The sequence below is a fragment of the Oratosquilla oratoria genome, chromosome 10, assembly GCF_046742065.1.
Source record: "Oratosquilla oratoria isolate Oo_2021 chromosome 10, ASM4674206v1, whole genome shotgun sequence".
Classification (NCBI taxonomy): Eukaryota; Metazoa; Arthropoda; class Malacostraca; order Stomatopoda; family Squillidae; genus Oratosquilla; species Oratosquilla oratoria.
In genome coordinates this window covers 9,822,090-9,842,819 of record NC_134786.1, presented here as the reverse complement: position 1 = coordinate 9,842,819, position 20,730 = coordinate 9,822,090, and the positions used below count along the sequence as shown (strand labels likewise).

At 40.0% G+C, this 20,730-nt stretch overlaps 1 protein-coding gene across 13 annotated transcripts in view; it reads left to right on the top strand.

Moving 5' to 3' along the window:
• Nucleotides 1–15,769, top strand: part of Trpm (transient receptor potential cation channel, subfamily M) — a 320,107-nt gene extending 304,338 nt beyond the window's left edge. For all 13 annotated transcript variants that reach the window (XM_076191463.1, XM_076191469.1, XM_076191459.1 and 10 more), the window contains 3 exons: nucleotides 4,891–5,121; nucleotides 6,317–6,553; nucleotides 11,729–15,769. In XM_076191463.1, the coding sequence (XP_076047578.1) occupies nucleotides 4,891–5,121; nucleotides 6,317–6,553; nucleotides 11,729–13,276 (2,016 nt within the window). In that variant the 3' untranslated portion in view covers nucleotides 13,277–15,769. The remainder of the gene's footprint in view (nucleotides 1–4,890; nucleotides 5,122–6,316; nucleotides 6,554–11,728) is intronic.
• The last annotated feature ends 4,961 nt before the right edge of the window (nucleotides 15,770–20,730 follow it).

Below are 20,730 nucleotides of genomic sequence, written 5' to 3'. Positions count from 1 at the left end.
CCCACCCTTCCTCTCATCTGAGCACCTCCTGGATGACGGGTCATCCCTGCACCCTGCCCACCGCCCTGGGTCAGAAGCAGTGTCGCAAGACACAGTACATCCACAGCAAGGCCGCTTCATTTAATCGGCGACCCCCCCTCTCCGTCCCCCCTTGCATATAAGGAGAGGACGGGGAGAAATCCCTTCGGGCTGCGTCAAAATTTACTCACACATACTACCCCACCCCCCACCCCCCCGACCATTTCTCCTCATGCAGTCACAACATCATCCATATACAACCATTCTCCACTCACCTCTGTCTTCCGTCCTCTCCCTTCCTTCCTCAACAGACATTCCCCTCTTCCCCAAAGCCCCCTTCACCCCATCCATCCACCTCATCCTAGGACGTCCCCTCATGTTCACTCCCTCCACATCTGCCTTCCATACCTCTTTTACTAGTCTTTCTTCACTCATTCTTTCCATGTGTCCAAACCATCCTAATATTCTTTCATCAACCCTATCTCCCAAATCCATTTGGAGAACATTTGGAGAACAATATAATAAATCCCAAACAATTTTGTTTTAGAAGTGAAAGATTGTGCACCACAAACCTAATATGCTTTTACTCAAGACTGATTGAAATAATACAAGAAAGACATGGTTGGGCGGACTGTGCCTTCCTGGATTTGCAAAAGGCTTTTGACAAGGTACCACAAATAATTAGTAAACAAAATTGAAAAAATAGGAAGAATTCAAGGCAGGTTGTTGGAATGGATGAAGGACTTTTTCAATGGAAGGAAAATGAGAGTGATTCTTAGAGAGAAAAACTCGAAATGGGAAGAAGTAAAAAGTGGTGTCCCCCAAGACTGTTTTGACTCCCTTAATGTTTGCCATATACATAAATGATATGGACAAAGGAGTGAATTGTTACATGAACTTCTTTGCCGATGATGCTAAATTGCTCAAGAGAGTGAAAACAGAAGAAGATAAGATTGCAGATCGTTACAAGAAGAATTAAAACAACAGTTAAAAGAAGTAAAAGATGAGAATAAAGTCTTAAAGGAGAATAATATGGAGAACAAGGAGGGTTGGAAAAAAATTCAAGAAAATAGCAAGGTTGCATTCACTGACATAATCAGACAGCAAATGAATGAACAAACTGAAAACTCAGTTATTAAAGTGATGAGACAGAAGGAGAATATAATAAGAGACTTAGCAGACAAAAAGAAATGTATAATTATATTAGGAATGGAAGAGAAACATAACCCAGATAGAACCACAAGAATCAAAGAGGAAAATGAAAAAGTAAGCCAATTACTAGAATCAGTTCAGGAAGATGAACCAGAAATTATGAAACAAATCGAAGAGAAATTTAGACTCGGAAAGTATAGCACAGACAAGACCAGACCAATTAAGATTAAATTCAAGTCACAAACAACGGCAGAGAATATCTTATCCAAAACAGGGAAACTAGCAACAAGTGAACAATACAAAAAGATATGGATAAAAAGGGAAATGAATAAAGAGGAGAGAGAGGAAGAAAAGCAGAAAAGACTGGAAGCTAAGGCAAAAAACGAGAACAGAACGGAGTCAGAGAAAGAGAGATTCTATTGGAGAGTAGTGAACATGAAACTAAGGAAGTTCGACATACAAAAGAAAAACATAAGGGAAACAGAGAACACAATGGAAGTGGCAGAAAACTAAGAGTGTCTTACACAAATATAGATGGATTAATAACAGGATTGAATGAGCTGAATGATTATTTGAAAGAAAAAGAACCGGACATAATGGGAATTGTAGAAACAAAATTAAAAGGCCCACTACCACCCAACAGTGTAGGACATGATGCATACAATTATTGGATTAGAAACAGAGAGAAAAAGCAAGGGGGTGGAGTTATGTTCCTGACTAAGAAGGATATAAACGTGAAAGGTGTCATATATGGAAAGAATACAGTAGAGATGATTATGATAGAAGTGGAAGACAGAGATAAGAAGAGCAGAAAATTTGTGATAAATTATGTGCCTCCAAAAACAGCCTCATGGGAGGAGAGTGAACATAAAAGTATGTTAGAGGACACAAAGATAACATTAAATAAAATAATGGAAGATGGAGGAAGAATAGTTATGATGGGCGACTTTAATTGCAAAGAAATCTGCTGGGAAGAAATGACAGTAAAGGGTGGAGATGACTCATGGGGAAACGCTCTACTTGAGATGATTATTGACCACACAATGACACAATGGATACAGGAGAACACTAGGTATAGAAATGAAGAAGAACCATCGAGACTAGACTTATTAATTACATCTGAACCTAGAATAGTGGACAAGATTGAATATAAAACACCAATAAGTAAAAGTGACCACATATTGATTGAACTGGAACTTAATGAAGAAAAACATATCAAAAGAAATGAACAATATAGAAAAGGAAGAATGATGTATGAAAAAACAAACTTTGATAAAATAAGAGAATTCTTTCAACAAGAAAAATGGGAAGAAATATACAAAGAAGAAACATCAGTGAAAAAGAAATGGAATATTTTGACAAAAGTTTACAAAAAAGGAGTGGAAAAGTATGTCCCAAGACAAAAACAAGAAAAAGAATATGTAAAATGCTGGTACAACAAAAGCTGTAGGGAGTTAAAAGACAAAAGAGACAAAGCCTGGACCAGATGGAAAAAAGACAGAAAACCTGAAAAATGGAAAATATATACCAGTTATAGAAATGAATATGTACAAACATGCAGAGAGGAAAAGAGAAAATATTAAAAAGACGTCATAGAAAAATGTAAAGATCAACCAAAACTATTCTACAGATTTGTAAACAATAAACTGAAAAACAAACAGGACTTGGAGAAATTAAGACAAGGGGGAGTTGAATACACTGAGGAAATGGAAATGGCGGAAATTATGAACAAACATTTTAAATCAGTGTTTACAAGGGAGAACATACAACCTGAAGAGATTGAATGGAAAGAGAAAGTCCCCCCTATAGAAAAAATAGAAGTATCAAAGAATGAAATATTGATACAATTGAGTAATCTTGATGTCAGAAAATCCCATGGACCAGATGAAATAGCAAACTGGATTCTGAAAGAATGCAGGAATGAACTGGCAGACAAAATCCATAGCATAATAAGCAGTTCCTTGAAAGAAGGAAAAGTTCCAGAAGATTGGAAAAAAGCAAATATAGTACCTATATATAAAGGAGGAAATAAAGAGGAACCTACCAACTATAGACCAGTCTCTCTAACAAGTACAATAGCAAAAATTTGTGAAAGAATTATCAAAAATAGATGGGTAAAATACTTGGAAAAAAACAACGTACTAAATCCAAGGGAATTTGGATTCAGACAAGGACGATCATGCGTCACCAATTTAATATGCTTCTATTCAAGGCTAATAGATATAATACAAGAAAGAGATGGATGGGCTGATTGTGCATTTCTAGACCTAAAAAAAGCTTTTGACAAAGTACCACATAAGAAGTTGCTTAAGAAACTAGAATCTGAAGGAGGAATACAAGGTAAATTACTAAATTGGATGGAAGACTTTTTGCAAGAAAGAAAAATGAGAGTAGTGATAAGAAACCAACACTCAAAATGGAATGAAGTAATAAGCGGTGTCCCGCAGGGAACAGTCCTGGCCCCAATAATGTTTGCTATATATATTAATGATATGGATGAAGGAATTGAAAGCTATATGAGCTTCTTTGCAGACGATGCAAAACTACTGAAAAGAGTGAAAACTGAAGAAGATTGTGAATCACTACAGAGAGATCTAAATAAAGTACAGGAATGGAGTAAGAAGTGGGAGATGGAGTTCAATACAAAAAAGTGTAGTATAATGGAATTTGGAAAAAGCAAAAACAGAATAACAGGATCATATAATTTGGGAGAAGGAATAAAAAAAGTAGAAAATGAAAAGGACCTGGGAGTCATTGTTATGAATAATATGTCACCTGAAAAACATATAAATAAGATTTTTGGAGAAACTTATAATTTAATAAGAACAATCAAAGTGGCATTTACATACCTGGATGAAGAAATGGTGAGGAAAATCCTAATCACCCTGATAAGACCAAGATTAGAATATGCAGCAACAATATGGTCACCAAGTACAAAAAAATGTATAAAAAAAACTTGAAAGAATACAAAGAGCAATTACAAAACTGGCACCAACACTCTTAAAACTATCATATGAAGAGAGACTAGAAAAACTTGAACTACAGACACTAGAGCAAAGAAGAGAGAGAGGAGATTTGATAGCTATTTACAGAATCATGAAAGGCATAGAAATTACTGATAGAGAGAATCTGATAAAATGGGATGACAGAAATACAAGAGGACACGGAAAGAAAATAAAAAAAGACAGCTATAGAAGAGATTTGAAAAAGAACAGCTTTCCACACAGAGTAATAGACAGTTGGAACAAGTTAGATGAGAAAGTGGTGTGTGCAAAAACAATACATGAATTTAAAAATTGTTTAGATAAAATGAGAAATGAAGACGGGACCCCACGAGCATAGCTCCCCTTCCCGTAATATACAACTAGGTAAATACAACTAGGTAAATACATATATATATATATATTTATATTAAAAAAAAAAGCATGTGAAAGCAGCCAGCCAACCTGTTTGTGACTTATAATTCTTATGCTTGTGGGCTTGTGCATTATATTCCATTGTAATGTATCAGTGAGGGTTGGAGAGTATATGTTTTATTTATTTATTAATTTATTTATTCTATTTTATTGTTTTACTTTTTTTAATGTTATGCATGTAAGTAATAGCTGTGTTTGCAGAAATTAATAATAAAAAAAAAGGTCCTTATTTGTAGGAAATATATTGAAGTATAACTGCTTAAAATTTAATTTTGTGACTTTGTTAATGATGTATTTTTCACAGCCTTACTTCATGCTGTACGGAGAAGTGTTTGCAGGCGATATTGATCCTCCGTGTGGTGGCGAGGGTGAAATTCCTTGTCACCCAGGGCGTTGGATCACACCCACTGTAATGTCAATGTACTTGTTGGTGGCCAACATCCTCCTCATTAACCTCCTCATTGCCGTCTTCAACAACATCTTTACCTCAGTTAATGCCATCTCGCACCAAGTCTGGATGTTCCAGCGTTTCCAGGTGAGAGAAAAAACTATTAGCCTTACTGGTGCTAATGGTACCATTCTAGGCACCATTCAGTAGGTGGGTGAAATAATTTGGCTGATGGATGAATAAAGTGTTCAGGGTTTTAGTTTAGATTTCAATCATGATGTGTTGAGCTTTGTACTATCCTCAGACCAAGGTTCATTCCTAAAAGTTACAGGTGACTGTCACTTGCTCTGTCTATTTGAATTCATCAGGTAAAAATGACAGCTTCAGCTGCAGCAGAGTATTTCCCAGTATACTTTAGGCTTCTCAAGCAGACACAGTATGTTCCATAATTACTTGATCAAAGGCATCCAAAAATTTCAAGTACCTCTTTTATAAGGGAAAAAGCCTTTGGTATATATGTATGTAGTTTCATAATAAATAGATTGGTCCCTCCAATAGCACTACCTTGTTTATGTTAGTTTTTGAGATTATTATTTAGAATCTGGTTATACATACATACATATACCAAAGGCTTTTTCTCCCTTACAAGGGAGGGAGCCAAAAAAAAAGGCATAAAATCCACTCCCACCCATTCCATCCCCAACATACTCCATTCCCATCCACCCCCTTCCCTCCCTCTCATCTTGGCACATCCTGAATGATGGGTCATCCTTGCATCCCACCCACTGCCCTGGATCAGAGGCAGTGTCACAAGACACAGCACATCCACAGCAAGGTTACTTCTTTAAATTGGCAACCCCCCTCTCTGTCCCCTCAAGCAGAAAAGGAGAAGACGGGGAGAAATCCCATTGGGCTACGTCAATTTATTTCTCACACATACTCCCTCACCTCCCATCCCCCTCCACCCACCCTCATGCATCACAGCATCATCCATACACAACTGTTCTCCATTCACCCCTATCTTCTGTCTTCTCCCCTCCTTCCTCAACAGACATTCCCCTCTTTCCCAATGCCCCTGGTTATGTACTTGTTATTTCATATAAAAGTTACACTTATGATCATGTACGCAGTGTAGACTGCAGTCTAGTTTTGAAACACTCTCAGATATCTTCTATTTATGATGTTTGTCACTAAAAACTTTCAGATTTAGGAAATTTTCATATTTTAGATCAGATAAAGTATTCCCAATCAGTAGTAGCAGTAATAATACTAGTAGTGGAGATTTGAATATGCTGCCATTAAATTATTCATTCTTGTGATAATGTTTCTCTTTATCCACTAGGTGGTGATGGAATTTGAAGAAAAGCCTGTGTTTCCTCCACCATTGATAATTTTTTCACATGTCCACCGCGCCTTGAAATACTGCCTTCTACGATGGAAAGGCAAACCTATTCTTTATGATGATGGCCTCAAGCTCTTCCTTGATTCTGAGGGTTTAGAAAGGCTTCATGATTTTGAAGAAGAATGTGTAGATGGATACATGAGAGACAAAGATCAAAAGGAACAAATGAGTACTGAGGTTTGTATATTGTTGACTGACACATTTTTCATGCTTGATTGTTAGTTTATTGTTAGGTTAGAAGCTTTTCAATTGTTAGCAGCAATTGTTTTTCACTATTCTCATATTGATGCAATTTTTGAAGGTGCAGTCTTGTCTATAATTACAAATTTTCATATGTTTACACTAGTAGACTTAATGTATTCACCTATATCTATTTTAGTTATTATATATATCCATATGCCAAGGGCTTCTTCCCTCTTATAAGGGGGTTAGCCAAGTATAGTAAGGATGACAGATAGGCCTATCTATGTACCACCCTTTCCCTCCCTCATCTCCACCTCCCATCATCCCTCTATCCCACCCATTTCCATAGGTGAGAAGCAATGAAGCAAGACAGCACATCCACAGCAAGGCCACTTCACTTAATAGGCAACCCCCCTCTCCATCCCCTCATGCAGAAAGAGAGAAGATGGGGAGAAATCCTTTCAGGCTACATCAAAATATTCACACATAAGCACCCCCTACACTCCTTTCTTTGCTTAACCACCTCAATACAACTCTTGACTGTTCTTAACAGGCTTCCTCCTATCCCATATATCTGCAATACCTCACACAGTGCCTTCCTGTCTACCTTGTCATAAGCCTTTTCCAAATCCATAAAAGCCCAAAAAACATCCTTACCTTTTCCTAAAGCTCCACATATCTGTCTTACCACAAAGATCTGATCCATGTAACCCCAACCTGTCCTAAACCCACACTGTTCCTTACCAATTATTCCCTCTGTTCCTCTCCTAATCCTCTCAATCAAAACCCTCCCATAAGCCTTCCCAACTATACTTAACAAACTGATTCCTCTGAAACTACTATACTCACACTTGCCCCCTTTTCCTTTGTAAAGTGGAACTATACAGGCACTCCTCCAATCCTCTGGCACTCTACCCTCTCTTAAACAAACATTAAATAACCTCACCAGCCAGTCCACCAGCACTGTACCTCCTTTTTTTTTTTTTTTTTTGACATTCTGCATGACACCCATCCAACTCAGGTGCCTTACAATTGTAATAATCTAATGTACAGATATCTATATTGATATTTCATTATATTTTAATATTATTGTTTAAAGAAAATGGAGAAAAGTGGGAGGTGAGCCAGCTGTTGTTTCCTGATGACACTGCGCTTGTAGCAGAATGAGAAGAGGGATTGAGGAAGTTGATGACAGAGTTTGAGAGAGTGTGTGAAAGAAGAAAGTTGAAGATAAATATGGGTAAAAGTAAGGTGATGAGATGTACAAGGGGTGAAAGTGGCAGCAGACTGGAAGTGAGCATTAACCCCTTCCATACGGTGCCGCATACGTAGGCGGCATGAGGAGCAAGTGGATACGCGAGGCTGCCATATCGGCGTCTTGATTATATTTATTGTAGTTGCCCCTGCGTAATGACATACTCTCTAAACTGTCATCACATTTTCTATGGTTATAAAAATTCACGGGTGAAAGAGAGAACGATCGATATAAGTGGAGACTATATTTTATGATGCGAGTATTATTAAGACACATCGCACGTCTGGCAGCTAATGCTGCCCGCGAGATTTTGGCCCATACTGAAGAGGTTAAGGGAGAGCGACTGGAGGAAGTGGATAGTTTTAGATACTTGGGTGCAAATGTGGCAGGAAGGGGTAGAGTGGAGGTGGAGGTAGAATGTAGATTGAGAGAAGCGAGTAAATGCCTTGGTGGTTTAAAAAGTGTAATGAGGAATAGACATTTGGGAATGGAGGCTAAGAGGAGATTGTATGAAGGAGTGATTGGGGCAGAAACCTGGAACATAAGAGAGAAGGAGTTTGAATGTGTTTGAAATGAGATGTCTTGAGAAGTATGATGGGGGTTACTAGGCTAGATAGAGTGAGAAATGAGGTGAGGAGGAGAACAGGGGTGGTAAGGGAGTTGGGAGATAGGGTGGATGAAAGAGTATTTGGATGGTTTGGTCACATGGAAAGAATGAGTGAAGAAAGACTAGTAAAATATGTAGGGAAGGCAGATGTGGAGGGAGTGAACATGAGGGGACGACCTAGGATGAGATGGATGGATGGGGTGAAAGGGGCTTTGGGGAAGAGGGGAATGTCTGTTGAGGAAGGGAGAGGACAGAAGACAAGGGTGAATGGAGAATGGTTGTATATGGATGATGTTGTGATGCATGAGGTGGAATGGGTGGGGGGATGGGTGGTGTAGTATGTGTGAGAAAAATTTGACACAGCCTAAAGGGATTTCTCCCTGTCTTCTCCTTTACTGCATGAGGGGATGGAGAGGGGGTCGCCAATTTAATGAAGCGGCCTTGCTGTGGATGTGCTGTGTCTTGTGACACTGCCTCTGACCCAGGGCAGTGGACAAGATGCAGAGATGACCCATCATCCAGGAGGCGCCAAGATAAGAGGGAGGGTAGAAGGTGAAGGGGAGTGGAGTGGACTTAGGGGGGGAATGGTTTTTATGCCTTTTCTTTTTGGCTATCTCCCTTGTAAGGGGGAAAAAGCCTTTGGTATATGTATGTATTATTAGTATTATCAAATATACTAAAAAAGAAAAAAAAAAAAAGGGAAGGGGGGAAGAAAGTCAAGAACTGACCTATATAGCAAGAGTCCCAGTTCAGAATGATGCCCTGTGCCCAGGTTGGTGCAAACCTTCCCTTTGATCAGTTTCCCATTCCCTAACCCTGGAAATGGTTTCATTCATCTAAATCTTTGTATGTCATTACCTATCCTCATCGATGAAAATCCATGTGAACAAGTTGTATAGACACGGTAAAGGAAACATGGACTGGAGGTGAAGCTTTATTCCTGACGTTTCGTCTAACGACTTTCTCAAAGGAATGAGCATACTAGAAACATACAGAGATTATAAACCCGCCTTATGGCTCAAGGGGGTGTGCGAACGTATAGCGCTGCGTCCTGATTGGCCCGCTGAGACAGCCAATCACGAAGCGCTATATTCGCTGAAGATTTGGCCCAGATGAAGCTCCCAGCCTTATTGTTGATATTCGGACGAGTGGTGATGTACGCAGCTTCTATAGATTTTCTGATCTTCTTATCCATACCTTCGTGTAGAATCTCGGCTCGGTTCCATTGTGGGAGGTGCCCAGAATCGTCAACATGCACCACCATTGCGTTGGTGAGTCTATGGTGACGGAGGTCGGCCTTATGCTCCCTGATTCTAGTGTTAAGGCCCCTCTTAGTCTCTCCGTAGTATGCTTTATCGCATGATGTGCATGGGATCTTATATACGACGCTGTCTTCTCTCCCCCTCATCTTAGTCCCGCTTTTTATCATGTCACCAATCTTCGTTCCCGATGTTACGGCTGCTTTAACTTCCGTGCTCCTGAGCATTCTAATAATGTCTCCTACCTTCTCAGAGTTAGGAAGCGCCATGTATGATGTTTTTGTGGTGGCGTTGCCTTCTCTTAACCTGCTTGTGTGGAAGAGCGGAAGAAATAATCCACACAAACAGGTTAAGAGAAGGCAACGCCACCACAAAAACATCATACATGGCGCTTCCTAACTCTGAGAAGGTAGGAGACATTATTAGAATGCTCAGGAGCACGGAAGTTAAAGCAGCCGTAACATCGGGAACGAAGATTGGTGACATGATAAAAAGCGGGACTAAGATGAGGGGGAGAGAAGACAGCATCGTATATAAGATCCCATGCACATCATGCGATAAAGCATACTACGGAGAGACTAAGAGGGGCCTTAACACTAGAGTCAGGGAGCATAAGGCCGACCTCCGTCACCATAGACTCACCAACGCAATGGTGGTGCATGTTGACGATTGTGGGCACCTCCCACAATGGAACCGAGCCGAGATTCTACACGAAGGTATGGATAAGAAGATCAGGAAATCTATAGAAGCTGCGTACATCACCACTCGTCCAAATATCAACAATAAGGCTGGGAGTTTCACCTGGGCCAAATCTTCAGCGAATATAGCGCTTCGTGATTGGCTGTCTCAGCGGGCCAATCAGGACGCAGCGCTATACGTTCGCACACCCCCTTGAGCCATAAGGCGGGTTTATAATCTCTGTATGTTTCTAGTATGCTCATTCCTTTGAGAAAGTCGTTAGACGAAACGTCAGGAATAAAGCTTCACCTCCAGTCCATGTTTCCTTTACCGTATCCTCATCGAGTTACTCACATTGGGCATTTCTAATTACCTATATTTCTGGTATTATGGGACTATCCCAACTCTCCCAGTTTCCTCCTAAGAAATGCGGAATTTTTGGTCAGTCCCCAGTATAAACCTTTTATCCTCATGGATTCAGATGAGTAGATATCCAAGCTCAGAGGCACGTCATCCTTTCCCACTGAAACCTGGAGGGTGTGGTAGGGGTGAGAAAGGTGGTTCTGTTGCTATGGGAACGGCATGTACCACCTATATCTGATTATATCTACGATTGCCTTGATTCCTGATACTGTATATTCCTTGAACCTATAAATATACATAAACAAATAATAGAACCAGGAGTCCCAGCACTACACTAATACAATATGGATTCAAGGAGGACCACTTTATCAGCACATTTCTCATAAACATCACACAAGTGCTGTAGGAATTTAACAAGAAAGCACCACAAGAAAGAAATGTAGAGGTGGCAGTAGACACAAACAAAGCATTTGACAAAGTACCCAGACACACTGTCTGTGAATGAGGTGAAAGGGGCTTTGAACAAGAGGGGAATGCCTGTTGAACAAGGAAGGGAGTAGGCAGGTGATAGGGGTGAGTAGAGGATGGTTGTGTATGGATGATATTTTGATGCAGCCTGAAGGGATTTCTCCATCTTCTCTCTTCCACATGAGGGGATGGAGGGCGGGGGGGATTGCTGTGTAAGTGAAGCAGCTTTGCTGTGGATGTGCTGTGCCTGTGTCTTGCTGCATTGCATCTGACCCAGGTGGTAGGCAGGAGATAGGGATGACCCGTCCTCCATGGGGAGCTAAGATAAGAGGGAAGCAAGGGTGGTGGAATGGGTGGGAGTGACTGCCTCCCATATAAGGAGGAAAAAGCCTCGGTATGTAGATATAGATTGAATACTTTTGATACAAAATAAAGTGTAAATGAAAATTCATTAATAACAAGTTCACTATTTTAGGCCACAAGTAATTTTTAGGTAATAAATGAGTGTGGTAGGTATTAATGGAACTGTATCTTTCCAGGAACGAGTACGTGTAATGGCAGAAAGGACAGAAGGATTGACGCAGAGAATAGAAGACATGCACACCAAAGTGGTGGCAACCATGACAACTGTAAATTCCTTTGACTTCCACCTCAAACATCTTGAGGAGAAAGTAGAACAGTTGAAAAATAGTTATGCTGTTGTTCATCGTTTTATGCTCAACCACGTGGGACGACCAAAGAAGAGCAGCAGTGACAGCCAAGGAGGATCCCCAAAGGGAACTCCAAGATCCCTTTCTCAAACCAGTCTCCATCGTTTGTTAGAAGAAAGCCAGCAGTTTTTGCACCACGTCAAAGATGGTGATGTGGAGAGTGAAGATCAACAGCAAGGTGAAGTGGAACAAGAGGAAAAACCCATGTCAAGAAAAGCCTCAGGATCTCAAAGCAGCTTTGTCCATCCAGAGCAGCCTTCATCCCACCACCAGTCTGCATTAGATGTGAGAGCCAATTCCCATTCAGACCTTAGTCCTGTCCAGTCAACTTCAGAAGTGCGCAAAGTATCCAAGCCACGATTAGACTCAGAGTCAAGTTCTCTGGCAAGAGCCTCAAGAGAACGACAGTTATCAGGCGGCACAAGATCAAGGAAAAGCAGTCTCAGGCACCGTGGTAAAAGGCCATCCCATGAAAAGTTAGTAAGTCCATCACATGTTTACTTTGTGGATCCTCAGTTCCCAGCTTCAGATTCTGCCAGTGAGGAGGAAGACAGGCAAAGAGCACAACAGGAAGATCATGATGGAACCTCTGTAGTACGCTACAGAAGATCCCACTCTGAAACAGAGGCTACAGCTCACCACCATTCACCACCTAAGTTTGACTTCGAGAGAAGCGTTTCATCAGGATCCAGCAGGCCTAGGATTCAAGTCATCCCTCCCTCATCTCCACCTCCCATCATCACTCTGAATGCTGAATACACAAGCCTGGCAGATGAACTAGAAACTGTTTGTATGGCAAGGCTCTCTCCACCCTCATCTCCTCACCTACATTACCCCCACATGACCACTGTAGCACGTAGACGACATTTGTCAGGTTCTAGTACCCCCCACACATTAGGTGTGAGGCACAGCTTACTACGAGATGCTGAGGAGTCGGATTATCAGTTGATGGAGGGACTAATTCAGCGTCGAATGCATCGTGACTCCGAAAACCTTGCCATGTCCTTAGAGGACTTGTGCTCCATTCGCTCAGACTTTTCAGACATTGAAGATTGTTCAGGAGTTGTTATGATGAGATCAAGAAGAAACTCAAGAGTAGGATTAGATGTAGGAATGCATAGGGGCCACAGTTCCTTAAGTTTAGATGATTGCCTTGGTGATTCAAGCACAAAGCATGGAACAAGGGAGAGCTCAAACACTTCCCCCATTCTTGCATCTAGCAGACGGGATTCTCTATCAAGACCTCCTGTCCGTAATGAACTAACAGTACCATCAATTACTATGAACATTCCCTCATCCTCTCTCCAGATTCCAACTCATGAAGAAACAGAGGCTAGGCCTCCAGCAACACACTGTGTTTCGGAAACTCAGTGCTAGGGATTCATGTCATCCTTCATATGGGAATTCCTATGCTGGCAACTGTACTTACTAGCAACTCAAAGTTCAACATTAAGGAAGACATGGATTATATTGTCTACTGTTTACAGTAAGGGAACATTATGGGTATCATTTTACATATGTCTTTGAAATGTTGACATGTTTTAAATTTCAACAAGCTTTTCCTGTGATAAGATTTATTTATTGGAAAATGACAAAAAAGTGTGCAATGTTTGAGTTTAGGAATTAGTGTGTCTATAATGATTATAGTTAATGAAATAACAAGATGACACAGATGATAATCCAGCTGATTAAAACACATGTGGTGCTGCAAGGCAATCACAGTTTTGTTGGAAACTTATCCAAGTTTCAAAGGAGTCAGTCTGTAGCCTCAGATCTCTTGTAGGAAGACCCACAGCTCTAAGGAGTTGTATGAAAGAGGTTTTGTGTCATGGGATCAGTTGCATTGCAGCATGCAACATTCCAAAGGGACTGATTAGTTACCTGTTTTATAAAATTGACAGATATGTTTAAATTTTCTAAAATGAGGAAATGCTTACATAATCTTAAGTATTAAAATTATGATTTTTGATAGATTTGCTAGGAAGGTGAGAAAGTTGACATGATAATTGGAAGGTAAACATCTTTCTGAACTATATACACATATTTAAATAGATATTTAGAAGGCCTTGTTTATTGATTCTTGTATGCATAGGAATTTTGTGATTTAGAATGAAATGAAACTGATGCCATCCGTAGCTAATCAGACAAAGCACTGGAGAGGTAAGATAGTAGTGCAATGATCAGATAGTGACAAGTATTTGTGGATTTTTAATAGTCTAGTCAAATGAAATTGATGTTAGTTCCTAGCAGCAATACAAATCCCCATCCTGCTTGATGCACATTTCTTTAGAAAGGGTGTATACAAGGAAAAATCTAAAGGCATAACCAGTATTTAGTACCACAACTTTTTAGCAAGTTACAGTCTATTACAGATCTCAGTATAAACACTGAGTTTAATATAATTGGTTCTGAGTATAATGGAAATCATTTGTTAATACATTTATTGCAATTGGGCTCAAATGATTAATGTGTGTGTTTTTGTTATATTTAGTTGATTTTTTTGAGAAATAGTCTTGAACAGAAAATTGAAATGCTATAAAAGGGTAGGGATATTGATGGGTGAAAAGGCTTCCTTAATAGATGTAACTGTTAGCAATAAACTATCATAATAAGGTACGATCAGTGAGTATTTACAACACGAACTCTTGCAAGACAACAACCTTGAGCAGATATAAAGGGAAAGTTCTGAAGAGAAATCGTGTTTATTAGTGGTTTTGGTTGGAAGGGAGTGTGCTACCAAGTGCTCAAATAAGTCTTCTTTTTTAATTAAAATACTCTTGTCAATTCCAAATGGATTGTTTCCTCTAAGGATTAACTATGCAGCCAATTGTTATGTTATCCCTGTTATTTGTTGTGCATCTGAAACTACTGTTTGAGGAGCTCCTGCCTGTGGATGAGTTAGGAGGGAAACTAATACCTTGGTGTCATGAATTTTGTCTGCCTTAGGCCAGTGACTGACATGGTCCTACCTTCCCTGAAAGACATGTCTTACTTTTCATGCAAATATTTATTTTGTTAAAGAGGAATTTATAAGGTGAACTTTCATGCTGAATGTCAGAACGGGCAGGAACCATATAAATACCTAACTTATGAGAGTATTATCTTCTTGGTATATCATAACAAAATCATATCTTTGCTGAACATGTTGTCTCCTGTTAAACTGTTTGCATATTCTATACTTTCCACCCAGACTGATGTTCAGTTTCAAAGTGTAACAGTATATAATGGGCAGTCTATTCTTGGGAAACTTTTTTTTTTCCCCCTAGATAGCCCCATTATCCTTGAGTATTGCCGTATTTCTTGTCATACTTTTCTCTATATGACAGCTGAAATGGGAACCAGGTTCCTATTCTTCATATCTTGTGCAGCTGGTATGCATCAAGTGCATTAGTTGCATTAAAAAAAAACTTATGGAAGAAAATGTACAAAAGCAAATTATGATTCTGCTGCTCCTAAGTTGTAACGGCTTCAAAACTATCAGCAGCAGTATGTGCCATATGATGTTAAATAATCTCACTTAGTGTACAGCCTGCCACTGGTGGGATAACTTACAAATGTGGACCTTGTTCAGTCTCCTGGGATTGTCCTGACACATGATGCCAGTTGTTGTTTATTGGTGTAATTTCTTTGTGTACAGAACTGGACTGCAGTTGCCATATTTATACCTCTCCCACAATCTAACGTGTGCAAATTTGAAAAAGAGGTCCAAGGGCAAGAGCTGCATTGTCATAAAAAAGAATAATGTACCAGATTGACTGATTTTTTTTGTTATTCATTATGTATCAGTCAAAAACTCAAGTATTGTTTATAAAAGAGATATATAATATCTTGTACATTTTGTTATTCACAAGGAAACAATATGAGTAATCACTGTTCTTTTAATAACCTGTATTCATCATCTATGAAAGGGCCTTTCAAAGCCTGGAAAATGAAAAATTGCAAGCATGGTAACCCCCCTCCCAATATCAGACCCCTTTGTCAAGGTGTAAGGAAGGGGGTCTAATGATGAACAGCTCCAGTGTGACACATTTTCTTGATATTTACCTGAGCAATTTCATCAGACCCTAACCTTTGATACCCACTCCTTTCTCCCCATCTTCAGAAATGCTTTGTTCTGTAGAGTAATGATGGACATTGGAACTACCCATTTTCAAACCACATGAACCTCCCAAACTCAAGATAATGAAAAAATATATTATAGAGGTGAAGCGTGAAAATGAAAAGAGGAAAATTAATTATGCTACCAATAGTGAAAACATAAAAGAAGAGGTAAATAACAAATACAAGAAATGATTGATACCCCCGCCCAACCCGGCGGAGGACACCGCGGACGGACTAAATGATGTCGGCCGACTGCTGGTCCACGATGGGCGGGGTTAGCATCACCTTCCAGCCGACGTGCCCCAGCCCGCCGCTGACCGTGGTGTGAGACCCCGCGAACGGGCTAAGTGATGTCGGTCTGTGGGTGAGATGGCAGGTGATCAAAATGACAAACTTGCCCTACAGGGAGAGAGTCGGACACACTGCACAGCAAGTTAGACATGAGCAGGCTCAGACCAAGGGTGTGGCGGTGGTACTCCTCCAAAATTGGCCCTTTACACCCAGTAATCACGTTTGGGCCTCTGGCAACATGCCCCACAGGGAGAGAGTCAGTCAAAGTGCACAGCAAGGTAAACATGAGCAGCCTGAGTCCAAGGGCGTGGCAGTGGCACCCCTCCAAATTTGGGCCTTTTCACCCAGTAATCACCTTTTGGCCTCTGGCACCCATACCGTTGGCCTGAGTGGTGTCAAATTGGACTCCACGGCATCCCTAGCCACCCTCGACCTGTGAGTGCGATGGCGGGTAAATCGGAGCAAGTGACCAAAATGACTAAAAATCCAAAAAATCTCAAAGGATTAACCCCCATCAATTTAGCCGAAAATTCGAAGGTGACCGATTTGGTCTAAACTTGCCCCACAGGGAGAGAGTCGGTCAAAGTGCACAGCAAGGTAAACATGAGCAGACTGAGTCCAAGGGCGTGGCAGTGGCACCCCTCCAAATTTGGGCCTTTTCACCCAGTAATCACCTTTTGGCCTATGGCACCCATACCGTTGGCCTGAGTGGTGTCAAATTGGACTCCACAGCAGCCCTAGCCGCCCTCGACCTGTAAGTGAGATGGCGGGTAAATCGGAGCAAGTGACCATAATCACCCAAAATCCAAAAAATCTCAGAGAACCCCATGAATTTAGCCGTAAATTCGAAGGTGACCGATTTGGTCCAATCGCCCTCGCAATGTACCTAGTTCCTCGTTCGCCTTCGCAATGTACTTAGGGCAGGGGAAAAGTCGGACCGGCCAAAAGTCGGACCACCTCGGGGTTAATCTAGACCCGCGGGATTTGAGTCGACTGCTAACTGCAGTCCCGATCTTTATATAGCCTCGATAGCGTGGTTGGTAGAACATTGACATGCTGACGTACAAGTCCTGGGTCCGTTTCCGGGGACAACTGTCGGAAATTATGTGATCGACATCGTCGTCATTGACGATTCTATTCGGCTACTACAACGACGAAAGTCCATCAAGGATGCGTTCCTGCTTCACCACTACGTGTAGGTTGGCTTGGTCCTTCGTGAAATTGAGATTAGGACGGCAGTTAGCAGTCGACTCGAATCCTGCGGGTGTATATTGACCCCGAGATTGAGGGATTTAAAGTTTCGATAACGTGGTTGGTAGAAGCATTGATTTGCCAACGTACAAATCTTTGGTCCGGGGACAACTGTCGGAAATTGTGATATATATATATATATACAAGACCGAGAGTATTCTCTCGATCTTGGCTACTATGACGATTCTACTATGACGTTGCTACTTTGAAATTTCTATCACGTTGCTACTATGTCGTTGCTACTTTGAAATTTCTACTTTGAAATGTCTACAATGACGTTGCTACTTTGAAATTTCTACTATGACGTTGCTACTTTGAAATTTCTACTATGACGTTGCCACTATGATGTTGCTACTTTGACGTTGCTACTTTGACGTTACTACTATGACGATTCTATGTCGTTGCTACTTTGACGTTGCTACTATGACGATTCTATGTCGTTGCTACTTTGACGTTGCTACTTTGAAATTTCTACTATGAGGTTGCTACTTTGAAATTTCTATGATGTTGCTACTTTGAAATTTCTACTATGACGTTGCTATTGATGTTGCTACTTTGATGTTGCTACTATGATGTTGCTATTTTGACGATACAACTATGACGCTGCTACTATGACGTTGCTACTTTGAAATTTCTACTATGACGTTGCTACTTTGGAATTTCTACTATGACGTTGCTACTTTGAATTTTCTTCTATGACGTTGCTACTTTGAAATTTCTATGACGTTGCTACTTTGGAATTTCTACTATGACGTTGCTACTTTGAATTTTCTATGACGTTGCTACTTTGACGTTGCTACTTTGAAATTTCCACTATAACGTTGCTTTGAAATTTCTACTATGACGTTGCCACTATGATGTTGCTACTTTAACGTTGCTACTATGATGTTGCTACTTTCACGATACAACTATGACGTTGCTACTTTGACGTTGCTACTACTGTATGACGATTCTACTATGTCGTTGCTACTTTGACGTTGCTACTTTGACGTTGCTACTTTGACGTTGCTACTATGACGTTGCTACTTTGAAATTTCTACTATGACGTTGCTACTTTGAAATTTCTATTATGACGTTGCTACTATGATGTTGCTACTTTGATGTTGCTACTTTAAAATTGCTACTATAATGTTGCTATTTTGACGATACAACTATGACGTTGCTACTTTGAAATTTCTACTATGACGTTGCTACTTTGAAATTTCTACTATGACGTTGCTACTTTGAAATTTCTACTATGACGTTGCTACTTTGAAATTTCTACTATGACGTTGCTACTTTGAAATTTCTACTATGACGTTGCTACTTTGAATTTTCTATGACATTGCTACTTTGACGTTGCTACTATGACGTTGCTACTTTGAAAATTCTACTTTGAAGGTTCTACTATGACGTTGCTTTGAAATTTCTACTATGACGTTGCTACTATGAAATTTCTATGACGTTGCTACTTTGAAATTTCTACTATGACGTTGCTAATATGATGTTGCTACTTTAACGTTGCTACTATGATGTTGCTACATTGACGATACAACTATGACGTTGCTATGACGTTGCTACTTTGAAATTTCTATGACGTTGCTACTTTGAAATTTCTACTATGACGTTGCTACTTTGACGTTGCTACTCCTTTGTAATCCTTTGTAACTGAATACACTGGCGACAACCAATCAAAGATATACGGAATAGGGTAGCGAGCAATAATTACTAAAGTTACCCCTATTAAAAGAAAAAATATTCGTATATATTTGATGGTCTATAATTCGTTTTATTATTATGTTTGAATTTTTAAAATAAAATTGTAAAAAACAATATGTTTTGTGATTATAATAAAATTATTATATATTATGTTTACAGCAAAATTTTTAGTAAGATTGTATAATTATTTTTATATCAACACATTGCTGAATATCTAGTTTTATAAAACCGAGGAAACTACATTTTTGAAAGCTCAAAACAAAAACATACACTCATTTCCTGGGACAAATTCGTCCTTATATAAGTCCGAATACTTAAACTTTTAATACGAAGAATATGGGTGCGAATGCTGATTGAAGTAATGGATTAGATAGGCAAGCTTGTGGTAGTTGAAGGGTTAATGGGAGGATGACAAACTGGTAATGGAGACGTATGTACACGTGCGCCTGCAAGTGAAAAGTGTAGAGGAAAGGGAGGCCTTTTGAACAGATTTAAATGAGTGCACAGGTCTACGGAGAAATGTCAATGAAGTGCTATTATTCACCTTGGTCTTTGGATCACGTGCTGGACTCGTGATCGACAGCTATACCCGGAAGAGAGCTCATATAAGGAGGTGACCACGTTACGGCTGCTCCAACCCAAGATCTAAGAATATAAGGTCTAACCACTTCCGACCGAATTTCGAGGGAGTTGGCGCAGCGAGCCCGTGAACGTCACCTGGCTGTTCAAAGTGGGGTTAGCGGGTCCTATAGCTGTCAGTTGAAGTTGGTCCGTCGTTCGAAAATGACGTCGCCTTCGCTCGCAACGCTCCACTCAATTAGTTATATTCTGACAAATATTATATAAAATATATATATATAAATATATATAAAATATTATAGTTCCTGTCTATATATATGAATATATAATATATATGATATATAATATATATATATAATATATAAAATATTATAGTTCCTGTCTTCCTTGGCGTTTCACAGTTTTCTTCAGTGTATCACAAAGAGAAAATGGACGCATCTAAATGACGTCAGAAGCTGCGCAGAACTACTCCAGCGATTAGACCTGTTTACTTAGACCTTGCTCCAACCTATGGAGACCCCTGCACCCGCTCCCCGTCCCAAATTCACCATGACGAAAGACAACTTGGAAATGTATCAGCGTGCTACCAACGTCAACGCAAAGTAGTCCTTTTAACATTTTCCGTTTTGAATTCAGCGCATAAGCACATCTGATGTCGATCAAATTATTTCAACAATTGTCCCGGGATTCCAAACTGCGTTCGTGAATTTTCATTGCTGTCGCCTTACCGACTGAGCTATTTGTCCAAGGAACAAAATCGACTGCTAACTGTAGTCAGTACTTATTATTTTACAGTGAACCAGGGCAACTTAGCTTGTGGTTAAGACTGGCATAAGCACATACTAAAGACCTCGGCATTTCACAAGCATAAAAGAGTTTCTTGGTAGACATCAGACCGCAGAAAAGCACTT